The sequence below is a fragment of the Malaclemys terrapin genome, chromosome 2 (genome assembly GCF_027887155.1).
Source record: "Malaclemys terrapin pileata isolate rMalTer1 chromosome 2, rMalTer1.hap1, whole genome shotgun sequence".
Taxonomy (NCBI): Eukaryota; Metazoa; Chordata; order Testudines; family Emydidae; genus Malaclemys; species Malaclemys terrapin.
Genome location: NC_071506.1, coordinates 57673688 through 57698044, shown reverse-complemented (window position 1 = coordinate 57698044; position 24357 = coordinate 57673688). Strand labels below are relative to the sequence as shown.

General features: G+C 38.8%; 1 protein-coding gene across 15 annotated transcripts in view; it reads right to left on the bottom strand.

Moving 5' to 3' along the window:
* The window catches only part of EYA1 (EYA transcriptional coactivator and phosphatase 1), a 238688-nt gene that overhangs the window by 66371 nt on the left and 147960 nt on the right, over nucleotides 1-24357 (bottom strand). For 7 of the 15 annotated variants that reach the window (XM_054019701.1, XM_054019702.1, XM_054019705.1 and 4 more), the window contains 6 exons: nucleotides 24154-24299; nucleotides 19773-19910; nucleotides 11241-11323; nucleotides 10640-10826; nucleotides 1456-1598; nucleotides 270-353 (listed from right to left, as the gene is read on the bottom strand). In XM_054019701.1, the coding sequence (XP_053875676.1) occupies nucleotides 270-353; nucleotides 1456-1598; nucleotides 10640-10826; nucleotides 11241-11323; nucleotides 19773-19910; nucleotides 24154-24299 (781 nt within the window). The remainder of the gene's footprint in view (nucleotides 1-269; nucleotides 354-1455; nucleotides 1599-10639; nucleotides 10827-11240; nucleotides 11324-19772; nucleotides 19911-24153; nucleotides 24300-24357) is intronic. The other 8 variants (XM_054019703.1, XM_054019697.1, XM_054019693.1 and 5 more) reach the window with 3 other exon arrangements.

Genomic DNA, 24357 nt, shown 5'->3' with positions numbered 1-24357 from the left:
AAGCCAATGGGAGCTACAGACACTCAGCAGCCCCTATAATCAAACCTTTAAATGGCGCAATTATTGCTTCCAATAATGTAATTTTTCTCTTATAGAAGGTAGGGAAGAAATGGAGGTGAGAAAAGCCCTCTCTCTCTTAGTCTTTCTACCTACCTATACTTCAACATTAGTTTGTTTCTCGTGACATTCCCTTAACATACCGGTCCTTTCTGTGGAACAAAACACCTATGCAGCAGCACATTATGGTAAATTAGTTCCTTGACACTTACCCTCCCATATCTGTTAGCATAGGACCCTGTAAGCAAGGAATGAAAAACGATGATTGTCTCATCCAAATCCCAAATGAATACTCTCTGTAAAAAAAGAACCAAATCAATGTGTCCCTCTGTAAAGTTGATACTTGAATCAATAAGTGTACAAATGAGAAAACTTTACTGAAATGGTCACATACTAACATGATGGTTTCCTTACTATTTTCAGAAAAACTAACAAATTGCTCCAGAATGGAGTAAAACAATCTGCTAGTTTTGTACTACAATTACTACTATACTAAATTATTCTGTTAAAATATAAATATAGTTATTGTTAAATAAACAAAAATAGAATAGTACAGTACAGTATTCAAAAGTCACTTGTGGGGAAAATCTGAAATACATTAAATAAAGCAATTGAAAATGAAACCTATCAGATTTGAATCTTCTTCTGTATAGTATTCAAACTAAACAGCCTTGTTAAATTTCTATTCAGTATGACCTCTGAAACTAAAACAAAAGGGTTACATTTCTAAAGCACTTATTATTTTAGGAGTTTAAGCTCACTTTCAACAGGACTTAGGCACTTTTAAAAATCTTTCCCACAATAAATTGCATCTTTCCCATTTAGAGCTAGTTGGCAATGTTATTTTCCCCCAAAATTTTGTTTTTATCTAAATTTTCCAAGAAAATTTTGACTTTTGGCAAAAATTCAAAAACCAAAATAAACATATTTCATCTCCCTGGACTGACAATACCTCCCATGATGTACAACCGTCTTCCTTGCTGCCAAGGGGAGCTAGTGGATCCTGGGAGTCCCTGGCCATGATGCATCATGGGAGATATACTCTGGCCAGGGAGTGCAGCCCATCTAAGAGAATGGGGACACGAAGCCACTACAACACTAGGAGGCACTGTAGCAACATATCCAAATGAAACATTTTTGGTTTTGAGGGAAACATTTTTGTTCCCATTCATTTTTTTTTTTTTTTTATAAAAAATACCAAAGTTTTCTATGGAAAGCAGATTTTTTCATTAAAAAATGTGTTTAGCTGAAAACTCAATTTCCATTGAAAAAGAGTTTAGGTGGAAAATATTCCACCTGCCATATTGTCATTGTATTGCTGATCTGTAAATAAATCCCGCTCTTCAAAGCATTGTAAAGATAGCAGAGTCTACAGTAAATACAGGGTATATAACATACCTCCAGGTCAGAGTCAGGCAGTGGTGAAGGGTTATTGTTTCTTCTGCCTCGCCCACGTGACTTTCCATCGGAACTGCGACGCAATCTATCTGAATCAGAATCTTTAATGGGCGTTGATGGACTGTGGATTGTACTGTATTCTGCTGTAATAAAGAAATTACTTTCACCTTTCAGTTTAAAATCCAGGGGTCAATTTTACTTCGTTTTATTTATTTCTTTAGATTTGACATTAAAAAAATGTAACATCTGTACAAAAGCTCTGAGTGCATGGACAATAATTAGGTCTGCATTGACAATAATTAGGCCTACAATAACAACCAAGCAGCAATACAACTGATATAAAAATCAGCTAACTCCACCCATCAGCAGCGTTAATTAATCAGACAGAAGTAACAATTTACCTCAGCTAACTGACAATAAAAATGGAAAAAGCTCCAGAAAATCTTCACAACTCCAAATCATACACAAGAACATACCTCTTATCCGTCTCCAAAATCCCTATCAAAAATTTTTAAGTTTGTTGTAATTTGGAATAATTTTTTCACCTTTGTTAATCTCACTCTGGGCCAAATTTTCGAAACATCTCTCTACCATTATCTACACAATGACTAGTGAGTGCAAAGTCACAGTGCAAATGATATAGATTAGAATTCTAATATTAACCTTCAAAACTTTTAAGAACTGGAAATTAATAAGACTATAAGTCACTTTTTTTGTTCAAAGGAATTATTTCTAAGTATAAAATGAAACAGAGGCAAAGAGTGCTGGATTGCTCCAGATAAGGATTAATTTTTTAAAATCGGCCCTATTTTTTTTACTCCTTATATTTTTGAAGATATTCTTCAAAGACCTCCTCAACACTGAGATTACTGGATGGAGTAATTTCAAAATAGGACACAGAATCTTTCCTAACAAATGCATGATATATTATGTTTCAGCAAAATGTATAAACAAAAATATTTACTATTGTTACACATGTAAGAAAAAGCCTGATATATGTTTTGCTGAAAACATTCCTGTGGCAAGAAAATATGTTTCTGATGTAAGCAGAGTCTGAATGAGCTCTCCCCTGACATCTAGTGGTGATCTGTGGAAAAGGACTTCAGGAGCTGATCTCGTTTGCATGAACACACCTACCCTGCCTAGGTGCTCAGCATGATGGGATTGCTTGCCCAAATGATCACTTGTGGCTGGTGTTGGATCCCCAGTCTCCTTGTTATTGGGGCAGGAGTAATAAAAGGTTGTTTTCCTTGTTGTGTGAACTGAGGGCAGCAGAACTGTACCTGGCATACCCCAACGGAGGGACTCGCCCTCAACTGAATAGCACTCGCTAGGCAAGAGATATGGGTTCCAAAGCCCAGTGAGTGGGGAGAGAGGTACTTGTACCGTGGGTCCTATCTAACAGTCCTAGACACCATTTGACTTTTCCTTGCCCCACAGTATAATAAAAGAACTAATTTAGACTCAATTGAGAGTCTCGTTACATGCTACAGAGCTGAAATCACTCATACCTAGGTCTAAGTATTAGACCTCCTTTGGGACAGTGTCTCTGATGCAAGAGACTGGCCAGTGTGCACCAGCAGTGAGACTCCCACCACTAACAGCTGAAATCACTGAGAGCTGTGTTAAGTGTGGGGACTTGAAGACGTCTTGGCAAGTGGCCAGCCAGGCGGCTGGTGGAAAGGCACGGCAATCGGCCATTGGGGCAACGAGTGAGTGCCTGAACAATGGAGCATGTAAAGACCTCCTTACCCCCTCCTTTCCACCCAGGGTGGGAGGTGAACTCTGTGAATGAACCTCTGAACTCTGGGGCTGCACTGGACAAAGACAGCAACTGTGAGTGGGGTGCAGAGAAGGGATAGGCACATTAAAGGGACTTTTGGGTTGCTGGACTTAAGAACCTGAGGGTAAAAGGACACTGCCCAACTTACTTGGGGGTGGGTCTTTTGCTCATGGTTTATGTTTATGAACCTAGTTACGGGGTTTTCCCAAATTAATGCTGACTTACTTCCCTCCTTTTATGAAAAGCTTTTGCTACACTCAGACTCTGTGCTAGCAAGAGGGGAAGTATTGCTTCTCAGAGGCACCCAGGGGTGGTGTGTAATTGTCCCAGGTCACTGGATGGGGGCTTGAGCCAATTTTGTGTTACTGTTGAAAAGGAACCTCTAGATACTGAACCCGGCCCTGTTGCTGCTGGCGCCACCTGGCAAAGGGTTACACTATTCTTAACATCCTTAGGTTCAACAATATTGAGGTCTTGAACAATGTTAACCAAAGAGATATCATGTCATAGTTGCTGGAACTAGGAGTACTGGGGGTGCTGTCACACCCCATGGCTTGAAGTGGGTCTATTATATACAGGATTTACAGTTTGGTTCAATGGCTCTCAGTACTCCCACGATAAAAATTCTTCCAGCACCCCTGTATCCTGTGCAAATTATTCTTTATGACTGATTGCAGGGAGATGTGAAAATTTGCCTTTCATGAGATAAGTAGAAGGGTTTGGATGCTAGGTGGTATTTTGGATCTCTTTTTAATTCCTCTCTTCAGAATTTTAGTTTCAAAACAGTAACCTCTCATATTTCGCTTCCATGGCCATAATGAAAAGATTTCCAGACATTTCTCATGAAGGAAGTGAGAATTTCCATCATGCAACAACACAGATACTGATTTCTTATTTCATTGGACATCAAGATTACTCATTTCTCAAGTTCAGTAAGTCCTGATGCTCATATCAATATTAATTTAATATGTGCAGCAGTCTATCTGTATATAAACAAAGTGCTGCAGTTTGGATGGATGTATGGCAATGGTAACCCTTTCTCCTAATGAAAGGGTTAGATTAAGTTAAAGGTCCAAAAGCCTTTGAAGTCAGTGCAACTACTCATATGAGTCAGAATTACTCAAACAAGTAAGGATTGTGTGTACTGAATGAACAAGGCTGATATTCTCTAAGACATGTATTTGGTCCTCAAATTTGTACTTAACTTAAACAACTAAATTAACCTGAAATATTCTAGAAGAAAAAACAACAAACCAGAATAAAATGTACAATGTTAAACCATATGAGAGAATCTCCAAAAGGGACTCAAGTCTGAAATCAAATTATTTTCATGTTGAACTGTAAAAATAATTCAACTGTATAAAGCAGATATGTGATCTTTGAACAAAACACAGAAGTCATTGTTGGATACAGTTATTTAATTTAAACTTTAAAAATATAATTTCCTAAACAATAGCTGGCATGTGCATTCCAATATAAACTCCATTATATAGTACATTCCAACATAATACTCAAATTAATATTTTGACTGAAAACAGTCTTTTCCTGGGAGATGACATCATAAGTAATACATTATAATATATTAATGCAAATACATGCTTTCAAATAATACTACTTCTCTACTTTTAAACTGACATTAAGCGTTAATTTTTTAATAGCGGTAAATTTTTAAAAAAAGTAAAAAATACAGTAAATCCGTGTTAAAAGTGTTCTGACCCAACACCAGACATTTGTTCAATAACACAAACAGAACCAAATCTTTCTAGAGGTGGGGCATGAGTTTCAGGGGTGATGAACACTTGCATTTCCTATAGACTTCAACTGGAGTCGAACCTCTGAAAATTTATTTAGCCATCTAACTTCAGGTACCTAATTTTTGAAAATTCTGACCATAGAGCCTAGCTGCCCAAGATGGTAAATTATTGTTTTTTGGGTACATACCGATTGTCCTAAATAAGATAACAAGTATATGTGGATAGATAACATGAGGAAAATGTAAATGAAGATTTAGTAAATGATAAGTGAAAACATATCTAAAGGAGCACGCATCGGTGTGTATGTGTCAGTGTAATAAAGATATGTTTCTACTTTCACAACAGACAAGTTCAGTCAAGCTTATTGGGTAGAAAATACTAAACACTATGGCCCAAATCCGGGATGGATGGTGATCTGTGTGGGTACTTTTAGAGGAATGGGGCACAATGGGGGCCAAGTCAATACAGGGAAACACCATGACCTGTGGTATGCAGGTGGTCAGACTAGAGAATTTAGGATTTTTTTTTAAATCTGTAAATGTAAATTCTTTGGGGTAACCATTAATTTGGGGGTCATCTAAATTTAAAATATTTGTCTATTTGCTTATAGCATGGATGTTTGACTAAATTATACTAGTACCATCTGGTTAGTGTTATCTCCAGCTTATTTTAAGTTTCCAGCTAGTCTTTGACTTAGCATATATCATTCTGTCATAATTTTACATTTATTGTGTTAACAAAAGTACAGGAATTTCCCAGACAATCAGCACAGTGGTCTATTTATCTCAGAATCTTCTCTCTTTCAGCAGCTTCAAAAGAAGGTGCAAGAAACCTTGTAATGGAAAGGTACTACCTACTGAAGAAGTTTCTTCCTACTTCCAATCAATGTTTTCTCTCTTCTAAATTATTTTTTTAAAATCCTACTAAAAATAACTATGGATGTTCTATCTCTATATATTTTATATTTGTCCTCAAGCTATCTTTGTTGCAACGAGTTCCTTGAGTTAATTATGTGTTGTGAGAAATATTTACTTTAATTGGGTTTTAAATTTGTTGCCTTCAGTTTAATTGAATGCTTCTTGTTCATTAGAAAAGGTAAATAGGAGCACCCAATGTACCTTCTCTATGCTCCTCATTATTGTACGTAATACCATTTCTTCCCTTACATAGTCATATATTATAAATATTTTATGTTCTATGTATATACTGTACTTCCCTCCTACATCTATATACTATATATTTAATCTTTTATGTTTATGGAAAAAAATCAATAAATAAGATTAAAACATTACTAATGTGCTATAAATATAGCATAGAACTTCACACTACAGCATATGTTTCTGTTCAGTTATTATGGAAAGGCTTTGCCTATATGAACTCTCGGCTCTGGTTCACTCAACTACTTCTGATTTACTGTTATGAAATCTGATAAGGAGAAGGAGTCATAGTGGCTTTTTATTTTGCAGCACTGAGCATGGTATGGTATTAAAGAAAAAAATATTTAGCCTATGGAGATAAAACAGTAACCTGTGGTTCAGAATAATTTTAGCAGGCTAATAGAGTTATTACTATTATTGTTTGATGTTGCAGTGTGTGAGCAATATAAAAACAACCTGCAATATCTTTTAAACATACTATTTTATGGAAACCAGGAAAATCTCATAGGGGCCAATCTCAAGAATAATGCAACTCTTTCTTCTTGGAAATGTAACTTAATAAATTATGATTGTGGTTTCATGTAAGATAGGAGGATAACTCTGAGTTACTCACCATTTCTAAACTAAATTATTTAACACAGTATAAAATATAGAAAAGTTAATTGAGAACTGCACAAACCAAGGATATCTATGTCACAAACTATCATGATAGATGGATATGGGAGAGAAAATGTTTCCAAAGTAAACTTAAATATCAAAACTCGACAGAAATTAGTCATTTTCTAAACTGTAGCTGCTTTAAAATTATGCTTTTCCCTCAAGAGATTTTAAACGTTTTAGAATTAATACTCCTGTTACACAGTTGCTCTAGTAATGACTTGCCCAAACACTCCAGGGATTGCATGCAGGACAGGAACATGCTGTTCACACTTCAGTGGCTCTAGAATGAGGCACGGTGTACATAAAAAATTAGCTTGACCTAGCTATCTCGAAAATCCACACCCTTGAGTGATATAGTTAAGCCGACCTAACCCCTGGTGTAGACAGCGCTAGGTCGATAGAAGAGTTCTTCTGTTGGCGCAAGAAGTGTCTACACTGAAGTGCTACAGTGGTGTAGTTCCAATGCTGCAGCTGTGTACTCCATCCCTGCTCCACCTCCCAAAATTTCATTTTTAAAATGCAGTAGAACCAAAAAGATGTGTATGTACATGAATAAGCCACCCCATAATCTTAATTGCAACCTTTTTGCAAGTGTTTATCCATGTGAACAGTCCCACTGACTTTAAAAGAACTACTCATCTGAGTGAAATTAAGCACATGCACACGCTATACAACTGTGAGCTTAGACTGTAAGCATTTCAGAAGTGGGACCATGTCTTTTCTACGTTCTCTGAATGGCCTAGCACATTGGGGCCTACATACTCACATGAATGTGTCTTTAAAATACTATGGGGGTTCAACTGAGGCATGCCATAAGCCCCGACTAAGGGGCAGTACAAAGTTGCGTTGCCTTAGGCCAGGAACTAAATTGTGAGTCAGAGTCACCGCTTGGATCCTGATTCCCTCCTTGTTTCAAGGTGGAGCAAGAAGGAAAACAACCTGTGCTAGCCCTATATCTTGTTCTATTGCCATACCAGCTCAGTTTTCCTGGCAAGCTCAGAGACAAGACTCCATTCATGCCCTGCCCCTGCACAAAAAGGGGTCAGAGGCCCACAGTGGGGTGACCAGATAGCAAGTGTGAAAAATCAGGACATTTTTTTTTCCAGCGGGTACAGTTATGTATACAAGACAAAGCCCCTAATATTGTGATGGTCCCCATAATATTGGGACATGTGGTCACCCTACCCTGCAGAGGCTTCTCTCCTTCCTTCACTGCTACCTGTGACACAGCCCCCTCACTTCTCTGCGTAGGGGATTAGGATGAGTTACAAACTTGCCTATAGTCATTAAATCCATAACACAAATATTTCAATTGCAAAGCTATCCCTGTCAACTTATCACACCCAAGAGGGAAGAACAGCAAGTGGAACAAAGGATATACTGTGGAGCAATGGCAGGGCTGGTAACAAATGCAACCACATGTATGGATTCCATTGTTGGAGAGTGAAAGAGAAGCAGAAAGGGGGCCGGATAGAGGACACAGGCCATCCCTGTAAAGAAAGCTACACCAAGAATGACTTTTCCACACAAGTTTATAGACCACACCTTATGGCAGGGGTTGTCAACCTTTTTCTTTTTGAGGGCTCCCCAGAACATGCTACAAAAACTCCAGGGCCTTGGGGGGGCGGGGAGCGCCTTGGGCATAGGTGCAGTTTGACTTCTATTTTGGGTGGGCAGGGGCCAGCAGGCGTCCGCTCGGCGGGGTCTGGGGAGGTAGTGCCACCTCCACCCCCTGACTTACCTCAGCAGGCCAACCCCGTCTGGGTTGTGGGGTGGGAGGGGCATGGCACAATAAAAAATTATAACTCAAAAGGTGGGGAAGTTCAGCTCAAAAAGTTTGAAAACAGCTCAAGGGGTAGTTAGGGGTTGAGTGAGGGAAGGGGGGTAGCTCAGGGTGCAGGGAGGGGGGTACCTAAGGGGTGTATGTGGACAAGGGGGTATCTCAGGGTGCAGGGAGAGAGATAGCTAGGGGCTGTTTGTGGGCAGGGAGGTAGCTAGAGGCTGTGTGCCAGGAGTGCTCCCCCTGTGGTAGATGCTCCCCGAGGGCTCTGCCAGCCACAGAGCCGGCTCCCCCTGCCCAAGCATCTCTTACCAGCTGCGTGAGAAAAGGTGACTGAGGAGCAGATTCAACCCCCTGCAGCAGCAGGAGATGAAGGAACACCGTGGCTGCCTGCTCCATGGCACCAGACAGAGCAGCAGCTGTCCTGAACTGCCCGGCTCTGGCTTCCTGCCTCCAACCTGGCCAGGGGGCGGGGAGAGAAGGAGGTGGAGGGTGGGGAGTGTAGTGGCCCGGGACTGCCCTGCTCTTGCACTGTAGTTTGGGGTGGGGCAACATCTCCACGTCCCCCAACTCTGCCCATGGGCTCAGGGCTTCTGGCCCATGAGGAGCACCAGGGCTCCAGAATTCAGCCCTGCTGCTCCTGGCTTCAACCCCGTGGGTGGTGCTGGGAATCAGGGCTTCAACACTGGGAGAGGTGCTGGAGTGCTGGGTTTTAGCCACGGGGCTCCATGGACCCCCTGAAAGGGTTCACAGACCCACTTTGAGAACCGCTGCCTTATGGTACCTCAGACAATTCCTCATTTCTCAGCGAGAATTTAGCTAGACACGGCTCTTTAAAAAAAGCAGCTGACACAAGACCTTGCCAAGACTTGTGGAGGTACTGTTTGAAAATGATATTATTAAATATTAAACCAAGCTTTGATTGTGCCACTAATTTTAAGTAAGGCAGCTAGGTCCCTTGTTTTAACTGGGAACATCACTTTTAAAAAGAAAAGCAACAAACAGTCTATATTTTCCCAATGCAATTAAAAAAAAACCTATTTACTGAATCAGAATTATATGGTAAATATATTTTAATAAAAGTTAATTGTTTGTTTGTAGTAAGGGGGATTTTTTTTTAACAACCTTATACGCCAGTGAGACATTGAGAGTATTAAACAACAAACCAAACCAAAGCATAAGTAAAAAAAAAAAAAAAAAAAATAGGTGAATCCTGCTGCCTTCCATACACATTCACACGTACTGTACAGAAAGAGTCCTGTCTCCTTCTGTAACCTGCTTCCTTCCCAGCTCACCTTCACTAATTGTACAAAAAGACACAGCACTCCCTACATTTTCTTAAGCTATGGATTCATGCACAAAAACGACAGAATGCTGGCAGCTCACATTAAGAGATCACATTACCAAATCCATTGTGCATGTGCAAAGTATGTTTTTTTAAGAACTCTTATAACTTTGCCAAATTACAATGGGATTTTTACCACACCACTGAGAAGCACATCTGCAACCTAGGAACTTTACCCTGGAAAATTTCAAGCTTCTGCCATCTACTATTGATATGCTTGAGATATTGGGGGGAAGGGGGGAACACACCTTTTTTCATAATAATGGTTATAATATGTGCAATATAAAGACAATCTTTCTAAGTGTACAGTGGGCTAAATCTTGAAGGCCTTTTCGGTTTTACTCATTATTTATTTATTTATTCAGACAAAATTAATGGGATTTGCCTAAGTAAACACTGAGTATAAGGGATTCAGAACTTGGCCCAGTATAAAGGCTTTCCCCAAACCATAATTTAAAAAAAGTATTAGTAATATTGCAAATAAATAAAAATTACTGTGTATTTATCTTGAAAACCTTATTTAAAAATTCATCCTAAATTTTCTTAGCCAGTGCTCTATCAAAATCTGTGCAAGAGATACCATACGTTAAAGATTTGGAAAAAACAAAACAAAACAAAAGCAACAAACCGAAACCAAACCAAAACCCCAAACCTTTCAACTAACAGAAATGTGGCCAATAGGGATAATAAAATCCATGTAATTACCTGCTGCAGGATCTGTAACTGCTTGACTGGTGACGCCAGATGGTGGTTCTTGAAGCTGGTATGTTGCATTTGTGGAAGGTGGTGTTGGGCTGGTGTTGCTGCTTGTCATATAATGTGACGGGTACGGTGAACTATTATAATACTGTGCATATTGACCCTGGCCAAAACTAGGATAAGATGGATATTCCTACCAGACAAAAAGCAACATCAGAGTTTTCTTTCAAGGTTTTGCTACTTTTTAGTATACATTCCAAAATATAAGTAAAAACACATGTCTGAGTTCCACTGTCTTCACTGGACTGTACACAGTAGAGCTGACAAACATGAGACTGTAAAAGTAAACCGAAATTTCACATACTTTTAGTAAATTTTCTTTCACAAACAGAATATTATTAGATATATTATTGCAGTTATGTAAACTAACCATGCAGCGAGTTCTTTTATGAGATAAAAAGTAGGAAAAAAATTCCCTTGAAATGACACTATCTTTCTTAGCAAAATCTAGTGAGCTTAATATTTTTGAAGGGGAAAGCATTGTGTGACTTGCTAGTTTGAAATACAGTTTTGTCAAACTTTCGTTTAATTTTATTTACAAATTTACCTGCTGTGAACTATTAAATCCAGTAGAGTTTGTGAGTGAATTATTTCCTGCATATAATCCTGATGATGTTGTAAAGCTGCTCCCTGAAATGAAATGAAAGATGATGTTAATTACTAAAACACTCTAGCTGAAAATAACTCCATCACAGCAAACTTGTAATACTTCCCATATGTTGACCACTTTGGTTGTCATCAATACTAAACATGCAGAAACAGGTAAAGTGATAATTCATTATTTTTGACCCCTATATTTCATTATGTAGTTATTGTACAAGAGGAAAAATTAATCTGATGGAACACCTGTAATTCACAGAATGGAATGGGATCAAATTTAGAAATATCTTTGGTTTGGTTTCATATAATGCCTGTCAGACCTAATGTACTCAACATTGACAAGTGCAAAGTAATGCACACTGGAAAAAATAATCCCAACTACATATATACAATGACAAGTTTTAAATTATTTGCTACCACTCAAGAAAGAGACCTTGGAATCACTGTGGATAGTTGTCTGAAAACTTCAGCACAGTCCGTAGCAGGAGTCAAAAAGGCTAACAGTATGCTAGGAACTACTAGGAAAGGGATAAAAAAACAAGACAGAAAATATCATAATGCCACTACATAAATCCATGATATGCTCACACCTTCAATACTGTGTTCAGTTCTGGTTGCCCCATCTCAAAAAAGGATATAAGGGAACCGGAAAAAGTTCAGAGAAGAGCAACAAACATGATCAAGAGTATGGAATGGCTTCCGTACAAGGAGAGACTAAAAAGACTAGAAAAGAGGCAATTAAGGGGGATATGGTAGATGTCATGAATACTGTGGAAAGAATGAATACAGAAGGGTTATTTACCCTCCCCACAATACCAAAACCAGGCGGCACCTGACTAAATTAATAGGCAGATGGTTTATAATACTTTTTCACACAATGCACAATTAACCTATGGAATTCATTGCCATGGGATGTTGTGATGGCCAAAAGTATAACTGGGTTAAAAAAAGAACTAGATAAGTTCATAGAGGATAGGTCCATCCATGACTATTAGTCAAGATGGTCAGGGATGCCGCCCCATGCCCTGGGTGACCCTGAACCTCTCACTGCCAGAAGCAGGGAGGGGAAGACAGGGGTAGATCACTCCAATTGCCCTGTACACTGTGTACAGGGCAATTGTTCTGTACACTGCCCCTGAAGCTCTGGCACTGGTCACTGTGGGAGACAAAATACTGAGGTACATGGACAATTGGTCTGACCCAGTTATGTTCTTACTTAACAATGAGCTTTTAAAGTTCTTTTAAAAATAATATTGCAGTACCCATAAGCCTGATTGTGAAAGGTGCTGTGCACATACAAATCCCACTGAGGTCCATAGGAGTTGTAGGTCCCTAGCACATCACAGAATCAGGCCAAACATTGTCACTGATTGAGAACTGACATTGTTCTCAGTGCTTTACAAACACAGAGGAAGACTCAGTCCCTGCTCTAAGCCGTTTACAAGCTTGTCCAGTTGTGAAAGCCATTATGGTTCACTAATTGATCATAGATAGCCTTGGGCAGTAAACTTTTATGAAGGGGTTATTGTCCATAACACCGGGAAAAATAAATATACTACATGAACTATCAACATAGATGCCAAAGACTGAATGAACACAGAGACCGAACTACTCCCTCACCACTAGCCACCAAACAGACAGATGTTTAATGTCTAATCTGAGGAGCCGTGGCTCTAAAAGCAGGGCAGCAACCCCATTCCAAATGGATTGCCTTCACTGGTTATGCACCCAGCAGCAACACTGCTGTGAGGTGAGACATGTGGATACATAGGGAGAAATTATAGGAGCTGAAGAAAGCCTGTTATATGGCAGAACTACTGAAGTGCTGAGAGGGGGTAAATGACAATGCAGAAAAGCTGCACATTAACCTGCATTATTTGTTTATAGCCTCCCCTCCTTCAAATCAGTTTTGAAACACAATGCAAACAAAGATATACTGCAATCTAGGGAGAAAAACCTAGGGTAAGCAAATAAGTGATAAGGAAATAAGTTGAAAAATGAAAACAGATAGAAAGAGAGGTGTATAAATTCATTGCTCCCTAGCACTGCCACATTACATTATTGGCTGAAATGGGTCAAGATCATAGCAACCTCCAAATTGGTGAGACAGTCTTTGGTGCAATTGACTGAGACACTGACATAATCCTGAGATTTAACAATAGAGAAGACTAGTTCTCAAATTTTGTACTGGTGACCCCTTTCACATAGCAAACCTCTGAGCAACCCCCACTTATAAATTAAAAACACTTTTTTATATATTTAACACCATTATAAATGCTAGATGCAAAGCAGGATTTAGGGTGGAGGCTGACAGCTCACGACCTCCCCCACCCCCATGTAATAACCTGGCTATCCCCTGAAGGGTCCCGACCCCCAGTTTGAGAACCCCTGGGTTAGATGACTCTGATGCTGTTGCAGGTTTGGGTTAAAAAGATAATGATGATATTAAAAAAAAATAAAAACATACTCTGAACTAATTCCAGGCTTCACATCTAAAATGTACATTAACTTCAAGGAGTGCAGATCTGGGTGCTTGCTCTTCCTCCCTTTTTTTTTTTTTTTAAATAAGCCATGTCAGGAACAATGTACATCCCCAAAATCATGGGGCAAAAATATTAAAACGATTAAATTGTGAATGTTAATAAAAACTTGCATACTCCATGACCACTGAAGACCTTGTACGCAGTGGGTGTGGGGGATGTCCAACCGTGTTCTGAGTAAAAATACAAGCTGAATGTAATGCAAGAGACAGTAACCGTAAGAAATATTTAGATTTTTTCCTATAAATCTTCATTACTTTCCACTATTACTGGTCGGGCTGCACAGTGGTTGATAGATGCTCATAAACCTGTGAGCTAAATCAGAGTGCTTCAGCAGAAGAGTTTGCATCCATGTTTAGCACTAGGTACAGAGAAATACTACAACTGAAAAAATACAAGAATTTAAAATTTTTTTTTTACGTTATCATAAGCCAGAGAGTCAGAATGAAGATGCAAAATCTTTTAAAATGCAAAAGTCTTCAAGCTTTTTTTATTTCCATGAATGCCACGGTTAGGGGAAATAAGATTTTTTTTTTTTTTTAAATTCACTGATACAGAAATACATGTACAAGCATTATAGGTTTGTCATTCAAATTATTCTGAAAAAGTAGTACCGGGCCTCTCATATTTTAAAAGTTCTTCTTTAGTTACTGCATTATCTTTTCACAATGTGTGTTGGCAGATAATTTACAAGAGCAAAAGAAAAAAGTAATTGCACCCTGGTCAACATATCACCAAAAAAAAAAAAAAAAAAAATCTCTTTCATCTTATGGTCAGCATTGGCTCCTATAGAGGAGGGGTGGGGGCCTCACAGACCGTAACAAACATGAAACAGGTTTCTCAGAAACTGCTGTGTGGGCCACCCAGGGCTACTGGCCTAAAGTTGTTTTTAAAATACTTCAATTTTGCCACATTTTTTAATCAGTTGTGTCATGGCACAGAGCATACTGTTCCTGTATTAGATGAACAAAGAACTGTGAATATTTATGAAATATATAGGCTTACTGCAACAAACTGGCCAACCATAGGATTTCTAATGTGATAAAAGCTGTAAATTGCGGGTCAAAGGTTTAGTTTGCAAAGAACAAGGACCCACATTAAAGCGAGGAATCTCAGTCAGCATATGAAGAATGCTGGAACCTGCTGGGACTAGTATGCAGCTCCCATGTGTAGAACTTTTCTCCAGTACTTCTAAAATAGGCAGGATGCTGTCCTCCCCTGTGTATTTTCTACAGAAGTCCATTTGCTTTCCTTGATCAGCCTACTTGCCATGGGCTATGTCTATCATCAGGGCACAATATATGTGGCAGAAGTTGGGCTTTTCCCTGGAGAGCTGCACTATGAAGGCCAGATGGGCTATTTAAACCCAAGGATTCTTTCTCTTCCTTATGCTGTTTAAAATTCTTTGGCAAACTCTCCCTATTTTTCCTAGTAACTGCTTGGCCATCCAGCACAATATTTTTAAACTCCATAATAATAACTAAATACCTTAACATTTACTTTTTTATGGATGAATTTCCAAACCCATTGGTTAGTATAATCTGAATCATAACAACCCGTGTAACTAAAAGAATAGCAGCACTCATAAATTTAACACCACTACAGCTGAATGATGCATTGATACAAAGTAATATACACAATTAAATACAGACAAGGGCTTATATTTCTTTGATTTTTAAACAGAACTGCATAGCTGCAAGTGTGGTCCTTCTCTCTGCTTTTGATTCCCTTACACTTTTCTAAACCCACCACCCCCAGCCTTCTCCCTACTCCATTTAATCTGAGCATTTCCCACATGTACCATCAATTCAGAAACTATGGGCTCAGTGCTACAGTCTTTAGTCAAGTGACTGGTCCTTTCACTCCAATGAAACTGCTTATATGAGTAAGAACTCAAGGATCATACTTCGGAACATTTACCAAAGGCGGAGTGAGAAGCATGGTAGTTAGGAAGAAATAATTCCCCCCCCCCCCCAAATGTAAAGATGAAAAATTCAAAACAAACTGAAGCTCAAGTACCAAGATAATGTCTGTGTGGATACTACACAGCCATATGCCTCACAATTTTCAAAGTTGGCAGCTTTTCCCTTACCTATTGTTCAGCTACTCACCATGCCAGAATTTTAGTATGGACAGGCAAGGCATTGTGTAATTGCCCGCACATGCACTACAACATATCTACATTTCAGGTGATATTTGTTCCTAATGGGAAGGGCTAGCATAGTGGCCTCCACACAATTTATGTGCTGCAGGTGCGGGTGGTAATCCTGACACAATGGGGGGTGGGGGGAGGTGTGGTGGCAGTGCAGGCTATTTCAGCCTCTGTGGAAAGGATGCATTGAGAACCTGCAGCCTGCCCATGCATTCGTACAGGGGTGGGGGAAGGGGAATATATCCATTCCCACTCTGGAGGTCTCTGAACAAACAACGACTGTGGTTTTGTGTGGGGAAGCTTAATTCCAACCTTGAAGAGTAATTTAAATCTTGAAGCTGTTGAATTTCCAGAACTAAAATTGTGAAGGGGAAACAAACATTCCTGTTTATTCCTAACACCTATCAAGTCAGAATGAAAAATTCATAGATTCAAAGACTCCAAGACCAGAAAGGATCATTGTGATAATCTAGTCTGGCCTCCTGTGTAGCACAGGCCATAGAATTTCCCAAAAATAATTCCTATGGGAAATATTTTTTTAAAACCATCCAATCTTGATTTTAAAATGGCCAGTGATGGTGAATTCACCATTATCCTTGGTAAATTGTTTCAGTGGTCAATTATCCTCACAGTTAAAAATGTACACCTTATTTCCAGTCTGAGTTTGTCTAGCTTCAACTTCCAGCCATAGGATCCTGTTATACCTTTGCCTGCTTGACTCAAACCCATTATGAAATATCTGCTCAGTGTAGTATTAGAGATTCTAATCAAGTCATTCCTTATCCATTTCTTTGCTAAGATACATAGATTGAGCTCTTTGAGTTTATTACTATAAGGCATCTTTTCTAATCTTTTAATCATTCTTGTGGCTCTTCTCTGAACCCTCCAATCTATCAATATCCTTCTTGAATTGTGGATACCAGAACAGGACACATTATTCCAGCAGCAATCAAATCAGTACCAAATACCAAAGTAAAATAACCTCTCTACTCCTACATGCACTCTACCACTTAACTACACGCCCTCCCACCAATGCAGATATATCCCCCAAAATTAAGCTAATACCAAGATTTTAAAAATATAGAATTAACCCAATTAAAAGACACACTAAAAAGATAATGACAAGGAAAACATGGTGTAGAAAAATCCTGTAAAATATTATTCTTACAACAGGTTTTTCCAGATGAACATTTAGTTTGCAGCAAGCTGGGGTGTAACTCTACCCAACACAAGCCTGCTAGCAGTTCCTAGTGCACTTTTATCTACTCTGCTTTCAAAGCGGGGTAAACCAAAGCATACTAAGGAACCATTGGTGCATGGTAGCAGGGTCCACACGAATACTTTGTGCATTTCAGGCTAGTAAGATAGGTTTACACCCCAGCCTATCATGAACTAAGGGTTCATTTAGACAGGTCCTAACCGTAAGAACAAAATGACTAGAAAGGTTGTGGTTTTCCTCTACCTCCCTAAAACTACTTCAGCATTTCATTTGGATGATCACCCTCATCTCCACGCCAACTTTCTGTAGGTATTCCACAAGGCTCCAGTCTTGGCATCCTCTTCTTCTCCCTCTCTACCTGCTTTCTGGGTTATTTCATTCAAACATGACTGAACTGATGACTTATAGTTCACTCTCTGCACTCTTGACTTTTCTCCTTTTGGTCAAAATAAAATTGTGGCCTGTCTCTCTGACTTCTCTTTGTTGATATCTAACCATCATCTTAAGTTTAACCATGCCAAAACAGAACTTGTAATCTTTTCCTTCAAACCCTCTCTTCTCTTAGTCACCCTGGACACTATCACCATCCTCCCTGTCACTCACCCTCATAATCTGGGCCTTGTCTTTGATCCAGCTTTCTAGATCTTTACATCCAGGCAGTTTTTAAATCTTGCTGCTGTTTCTTAGATAATATCTTTAGGATCTGGCCTTTCTTCTTCATCCACACAACTCATCACTTCAAACTTGTCATCACTTTCTTTTCATCCCTCCACTGGCTCCCTATTCACTGCATGACTTTCAAGGTCTTTCAGAGCCTATGCCCACTCTAGCTATCATCTCCCATATACTATTGCAATGTTGACTCTTGCCTGCGCTCTGCCAATGATACCAGTTTTCTCACCAATTTGTAAATTTTCCAACAAGTACCTTCTCACTTTCTCCCATGGAGTTTCCCATAAACAGCTGCAAAATCACCCTCATTGCCCTCCCTTAAAACCCTCCTTAAAGTTATCCTCTGCTATGATGCCTACAAAAAACTCAATAATGGTTAGGTAGCTGGTGTGCTGCAACCACTGTTTTAAATGTATCTATATGTCTAGCTTCTATGGGTGTTAGATGCCTAAATACCTATAAAAATTTGGCCCTAAGCTTGTCTTTTTGTTAGGTATTGATACACTGCCTAGCATAACAAGGTCCTGATGCATGACTGTGGCACCAAGGCACTACTGAAATACAAATTGTTAACAACAACAACAACAACATGTTCTTCAGCACAAGTATTTCCTAGTGAGAATGGATTAAAAGATTTCTTGATAGAATCTGCCTTCTGGGAGTTGCTTGTAAAATCACTGGTAAGTATTTTGAGCTCTTATGCAATCAAGTTAGTTTCCTTCAGTTCTGATGATGTAACTATCAGAAGACAGTGAAACCAATAAGCTGGTTATGATTATTCCCATTCAGAATAGAAAACTTTTAATTACCAAATAGATAAAAGTAAACGTACTTATTTGGTACTGTCTTGTTTCCTGCCTGCTCGGATGCAGAGTACCTAGATCTATATTTAAGAAGCTATGTGTCAGATGATTATCTTTTCAATACTGCAGCTGCTCTGCTGTATCTGAACTAAGGGTTGGATCAATACTCCTTAAAAGCCGTCAAACATAAATGAAGCCCTGTCCAGTTAATCCAGTAATGCATGTCATGCAGGTATCATAAAAACTGGTGCCAACTTTTTCAGAAACAGCCTTCAATTTTGGGTGTCTGAGACACTCTGGCCCTTTTTTTCAGAGGTGCTTATCCCCAACAACTCCTACAAACTGCAACTAGAGAAGTGTGTACTCTGCATCTCTGAAAATCAGGTCAAAGATGTCCCAAGTTGGGCACTCAAAATGAGAGGCCACTTATAAAAATTTTGGCCTAGATGGATGGTCAGATTCCAGAACTAGTCACACTCAGTCAGTGAATAACAGGTAGGAATATGCATGCTACATTTATAACATAGAAAAAATGTATTTTAATGCCATATTTAAAAGAAACAAATAAGTGCATCTAGAAAAAAATTAATTGACAATATTAGCTAGCACTTACAAAGCTTTACACCTTCAAAATACTATAAACATGTTAATTAACTCTGACAAAGGCTCTGAAAGGGACAAAAAAATATTTGCCTGTTTTATGGATAGAGAAAACAGACTCAGGTGTTAACTTAAATCTTGTCACTTCCTATATTCATAATCATAACAATTTTTTCCAGTACTATGCTCTGAAGCACATTAGTGCACTATTTATGAAGACAAAATTATTTGTTATAATAAGAATAGAATATTTACATTAAAATGCTAGTTTAATCATTAAGGGTGGAATTTTCAAAAGCACTGAGGGTTGGCCTAATTCTACTCCTATTAAAGTCAGTGGGACTTTTATCACTGACAGCAAAGAAAGCGGAGTTAGGCCAATGCTGGGCACTTTTGAAAATCCCACCCTACATTGATATTTGTTTTATTCTAAAAGGAAAAATGAATAGAACAATGAAATATACTATAAATGGTAATACATATGTATACAGACCTTGCATTTGGTAGCTATATGGTGCCTGTCCTGGCTGAGGCGTGCTAAAGCTTGTCCCATAGCTTAGAAATCCTGTCTGTCCAGGTGACTGTGATTGTGACAATCCACCTTCTGTCTTGATGCCTGCCCACAATGCACCTAAATCAGTTAGTGATAGCAAATCTATTTGTTCATATTCAAACACCGACAGACAATAAAATCACATAACTAGCAGTACTTTAAACATACACGTAGTTAGTAATCACTGCATGCATTTTTGTAATGATGCTAGTGGTATGTGCAGTAGAGGTAAGGGAGAAGCTGCATATAAATGTAAGTTCACCAGGGACAGTTTCAGCTGTGGTTTTTAAAAATCAAGAGTTGCAAGAGAAATGAATATATGGCAAGTTGCCCTTTCCAGAAAGTTGCATAATTTTTTATTCATTTCCTGCCAACTCAGTCAGAAGCTAACATTTCCATAAGTTCATGAATTTCATAGATGGCAGAACACCAATTTCATATAGTTTCAATGAAGTGTAACATAACCCACTCTTTTTCATTACATAACAATTGAGATTTGCATTGTGCAATGTTTATGGATAAAGGATCAACTGTCCTACATTTAGGTTACACAGCTCCAAAGAGGCTTTTACAGTATTATAAAAAGAAAATCCTCTTTAAAAAGTGATTAAATTAGGCCCATTAGCACATAATATACCTTTTCAAAGTTGGTATGTATTGTAAAATATATGCTGTTTTTAATCAATAGACCAAAATAGACATACAGGATGCTAAATATGCCTTAGAGAGGAGCTCTCAAACAGGGAGGATACACCAAAGCTTCATTAATCTGCACTAATGACAGGGAAATCCATTAAAGAATTGTGCTCTAACAAAATTCAGCCTAGTCCAATGCCTACTGGAATGGAAAGACTTGCACTGACTTCAGGGGGCTTTGGATCAGGACCTAAATGAATAAGCAATACATATCAGGAACAGACATCACAACAAGTACATTATTTGGACACTGGAGTTTAATTTAGCTATTAGTGATATTTCATAATGCATATTTTACACAAATAATAGTCTTAGCAATATAGTAGTAATATGAGTAATGTAAGACTAGTCTCGGATCTTATTGCAGCAGTCTGTGATTACCTCTATGCTCAGAGGTCACCATTATTTGGGGTGAATCATAAAGTGTGGATGAGTAGTAGTCTTTTGTAAATGACAAACTAAAAATCCATTTACCATTTGGTTCAAGTCTTAAAAACTTATGTCCTATGATGTATGAAGGAGGGAGGTGCAAAAAGTCATTACATTGTACAATATGCAATTATATGCCCCAAACAGTCCGATATGCATGACTGCATATTTTTCATGCGCTTCTGAGACACCCATTTTGAAATTATGGCCCTTCACTTTTTTCTAATTCCTTCTGAATAACTGCCAAAGTAATTTGTGTTTAAGTAAGGGTTGTTTCCCCTTGCTGTTCCCTTTCCTCTTCTATTTCACCCTGCAATTAAATCATAATGATGAATCTGACATATGGTCTCACTGTGAAACTTCCACTTTACAGTGTTGGTATCAACAATTCCCAGGAACGTTATACTCATCTTTCATAATTCGAAAGACCCTTGAAATGTTCATGTGAATTTTTTTTAATTAGTTTAAACTGAGATCAAGTTTAGAAATTTTAACCCCTGCTTCAACTCCCAGTCTCTGAGTGTGTGCAGAGAGCATTTCTCCTAGTTCATGCCTCCTTCCAACATGGGGCAGACAAGGGACGTAACGGGTAGGAAGCAGGAGGTGGATGCCAACTGGAAGATAATATGCCACTGATAGCTTCCAGTTCTGGCCCTTCTGCAAACTTCTAAGGAGCAGGAAGAGGAGCTTTTCACCTCCTGACACCCCACAACTCCTTGTCTGCTTTCCTCCAGTGGCTTCACTTACCAGCTCTTCATGCTCTCTTACCCTCTGCTTTTCTCTTCACTAATCCAGAGAAGCAAAGAAAGGTAAGGGGGAGGGATCATGAAGGTACTATCAGGATCTAGGGGGAGAAGAAGCTGGTAAATGAAGCCTTTACAATATGCCACTAAGAAAACACACAGGCAGACTGCAGTGGAGTGCCTCAGGAAATGAAAAGCTACACTTCTCCAGCCTCCTCAGTAGCTTTGCAGATGTACCAGAGCCAGCAGCTCCCTAGGAGCTACTTGTCAGTGGTATTTCCTTCCACCCCACTTCCTGCTTCCATGATTTCAGCATCGTGGAGATGTAGGAGGTGAGAAATAGAGAGACTGGGCCTCTTCCTGGCAGATACTTAAGTACTGCTCTGAGTGGTGCTCCCTATGCCTTCAGAGCAGTACCGTCCCAATAACTACCTCAATCAAGGAAGCTGAAAAGGGCTGAGATATTAATTTTCAACCTCAATTTAAAGTGACATAAAAGTTAATAAATCCCAACTAGATTTTAGAGTACACAGTCTTTCAAATTTTGAAAAGTGCCTTTTCAGTAAGTCCCATGCCAGGTCTACATTATAAACTTACAGAAGTGTAAATACATTTCTCAGGGGTGTGAAAAATCCCCAAGGGCTTCTCCCATCGACACAGTTACTGCCTCTCATGGAGGTGATTAACTAAGCCAATGAGAGATGCTCTCCTGTCAGCACAGTAGCATCTTCACAAAGTACTGCTGCGCCATTGCAGAGTTTTAAGTGTAGACCTGCCCCCAGACTTTAAGAAAAAAAAAAAAAAAGAGAGAGAGAGAGAGAAAGTGACCTAAAAAGCAGATTTTCTCCTTTCAGATGAGCAGGACATATCCTAACTCTGCTATTTTGTTCATTCTACAAGTGTTGGAACCCGTAGGCATGGAAAAAGAGAAAGACAAAGCACACAATTCAGAAAATAGGATTCACCTGCAGACCTGGGAGGAGAATTTTGACTCTATTACGGTGCTGATCCTGCTTGCTTTGTGCAGATGAGCAGCCCCATTGTCTTCAGTGTGACTGCTCACGTGAGCACAGACTGCACGACTGGGGCCTAAAGATGTACTTAAATGTATCTGTTCACAAGGAAATACTCTGATGTCAACTCCCACACTCCCAAAGTATGTTTGCTTTTTAATACTACTGTTAAACAACAAGATACATAGCTAAAAGAACCTTGGCCAAGCCCTGAGGTGGACATGTAGGAAAACAAAAAAATGCAATAAGACGTATCACTTAGCCAGTTTTTCAGTTGTAAACGGAAGTTCTGTAATGCAAAATGTGCAAGACAAAAATAACTAAAGTCCTCGGCACAGTGGATGAATGGGGCAGGGGAAAAGGAAAAAAAAGCAAGAGACTAGATAAACATACTAGCCAAACCAGCAAGCAGAATCCAAATAGAGCAACTAACATACAGAGCACTGGTGACATGGAGGCAGCTAAACTGAGAGGGTGAAATCCAGGCCCCATGGAAGTCAATGCAAGTTTTACTACTGACTTTAATGGGTCTAGGATTTCACACAGAAAGACAAAGGGAACAAGATAAACCACCATCTGGGCTGCCCAACCCACCACAGATAGCCAAGGACCAATAGAAGTCTCAAACAAGAGAAACACACATTTACAATATATGTAAGAAAAATACATTATCATCACTGAAAATATATTTTAAATATTCAAATGAAATGTTTTAGATGTTTAAAATATGCAGAAAAGAGTTAAAATATATGAACTATGTTTATAGCTATTTATTTTATAATATATATCAGCATATATACAATATATATAGGGACAATATGAAAAATGCAATTGGATTATATATCACCATATTGTCAGAATTTTAGAGCCTTAATGGCATTTATTTCAATTTCAACCATAGCAGATTTCCAAAACTACTCAAATTAGACGTCTTGAGTCAGATCCTTAGCACATATAAATCAGAAGAGCTTGATTGGTTTACACCAGTTGATGTACTTGGATTGCACAATTCTTACTGAAGTCAACAGGAGTAAGATAGGCAGTACTAGCTCCTTAGATTACATTTCCGCTTTGACCATTTCTAACATAAAACATTTGATGAATGCATCTCTTTAACCTATCTGTTTCCATGTTTTCTATTAAAGGTAGCATTAAAAACAGAAACAAAAGGTAAAAGCAACTATTCCATGGGAGGTTATGAGAGTTGTTATGGATTTGTCTAAGACACATTTGTCATGTACATTCTTAATTAGACTCCAGTAAATACATATTATAAGCTTTCCCCACTTCACCGAAAGGGAATGTAGGTTTTTGACTACAAACATGCATGAACAGTTGTCATATTAAACACAGAGAAAACACTTTCTAAGGGTCATAGAGCCTTCTGGGTAAAAATATTTACCTCAGATTTAAAAAATATTGATACTGACTCTTACTCACCATATGAAGGGATTCCATAGGGCTGGCCTGGCTGTGGGTATGTAGCATAAGCTGTAGCTTGCTGCATTCCTGTCGTAAACTGTGTCTGCCCATATGCGGCCATAGTTTGTGAGGAAGGGGTAGGAAGAATATGTGGGTATGGTCTGCTATTGATTATAAATGACAGAAAATAGAATTTGTATTAGACAAAGACATATGAGTACT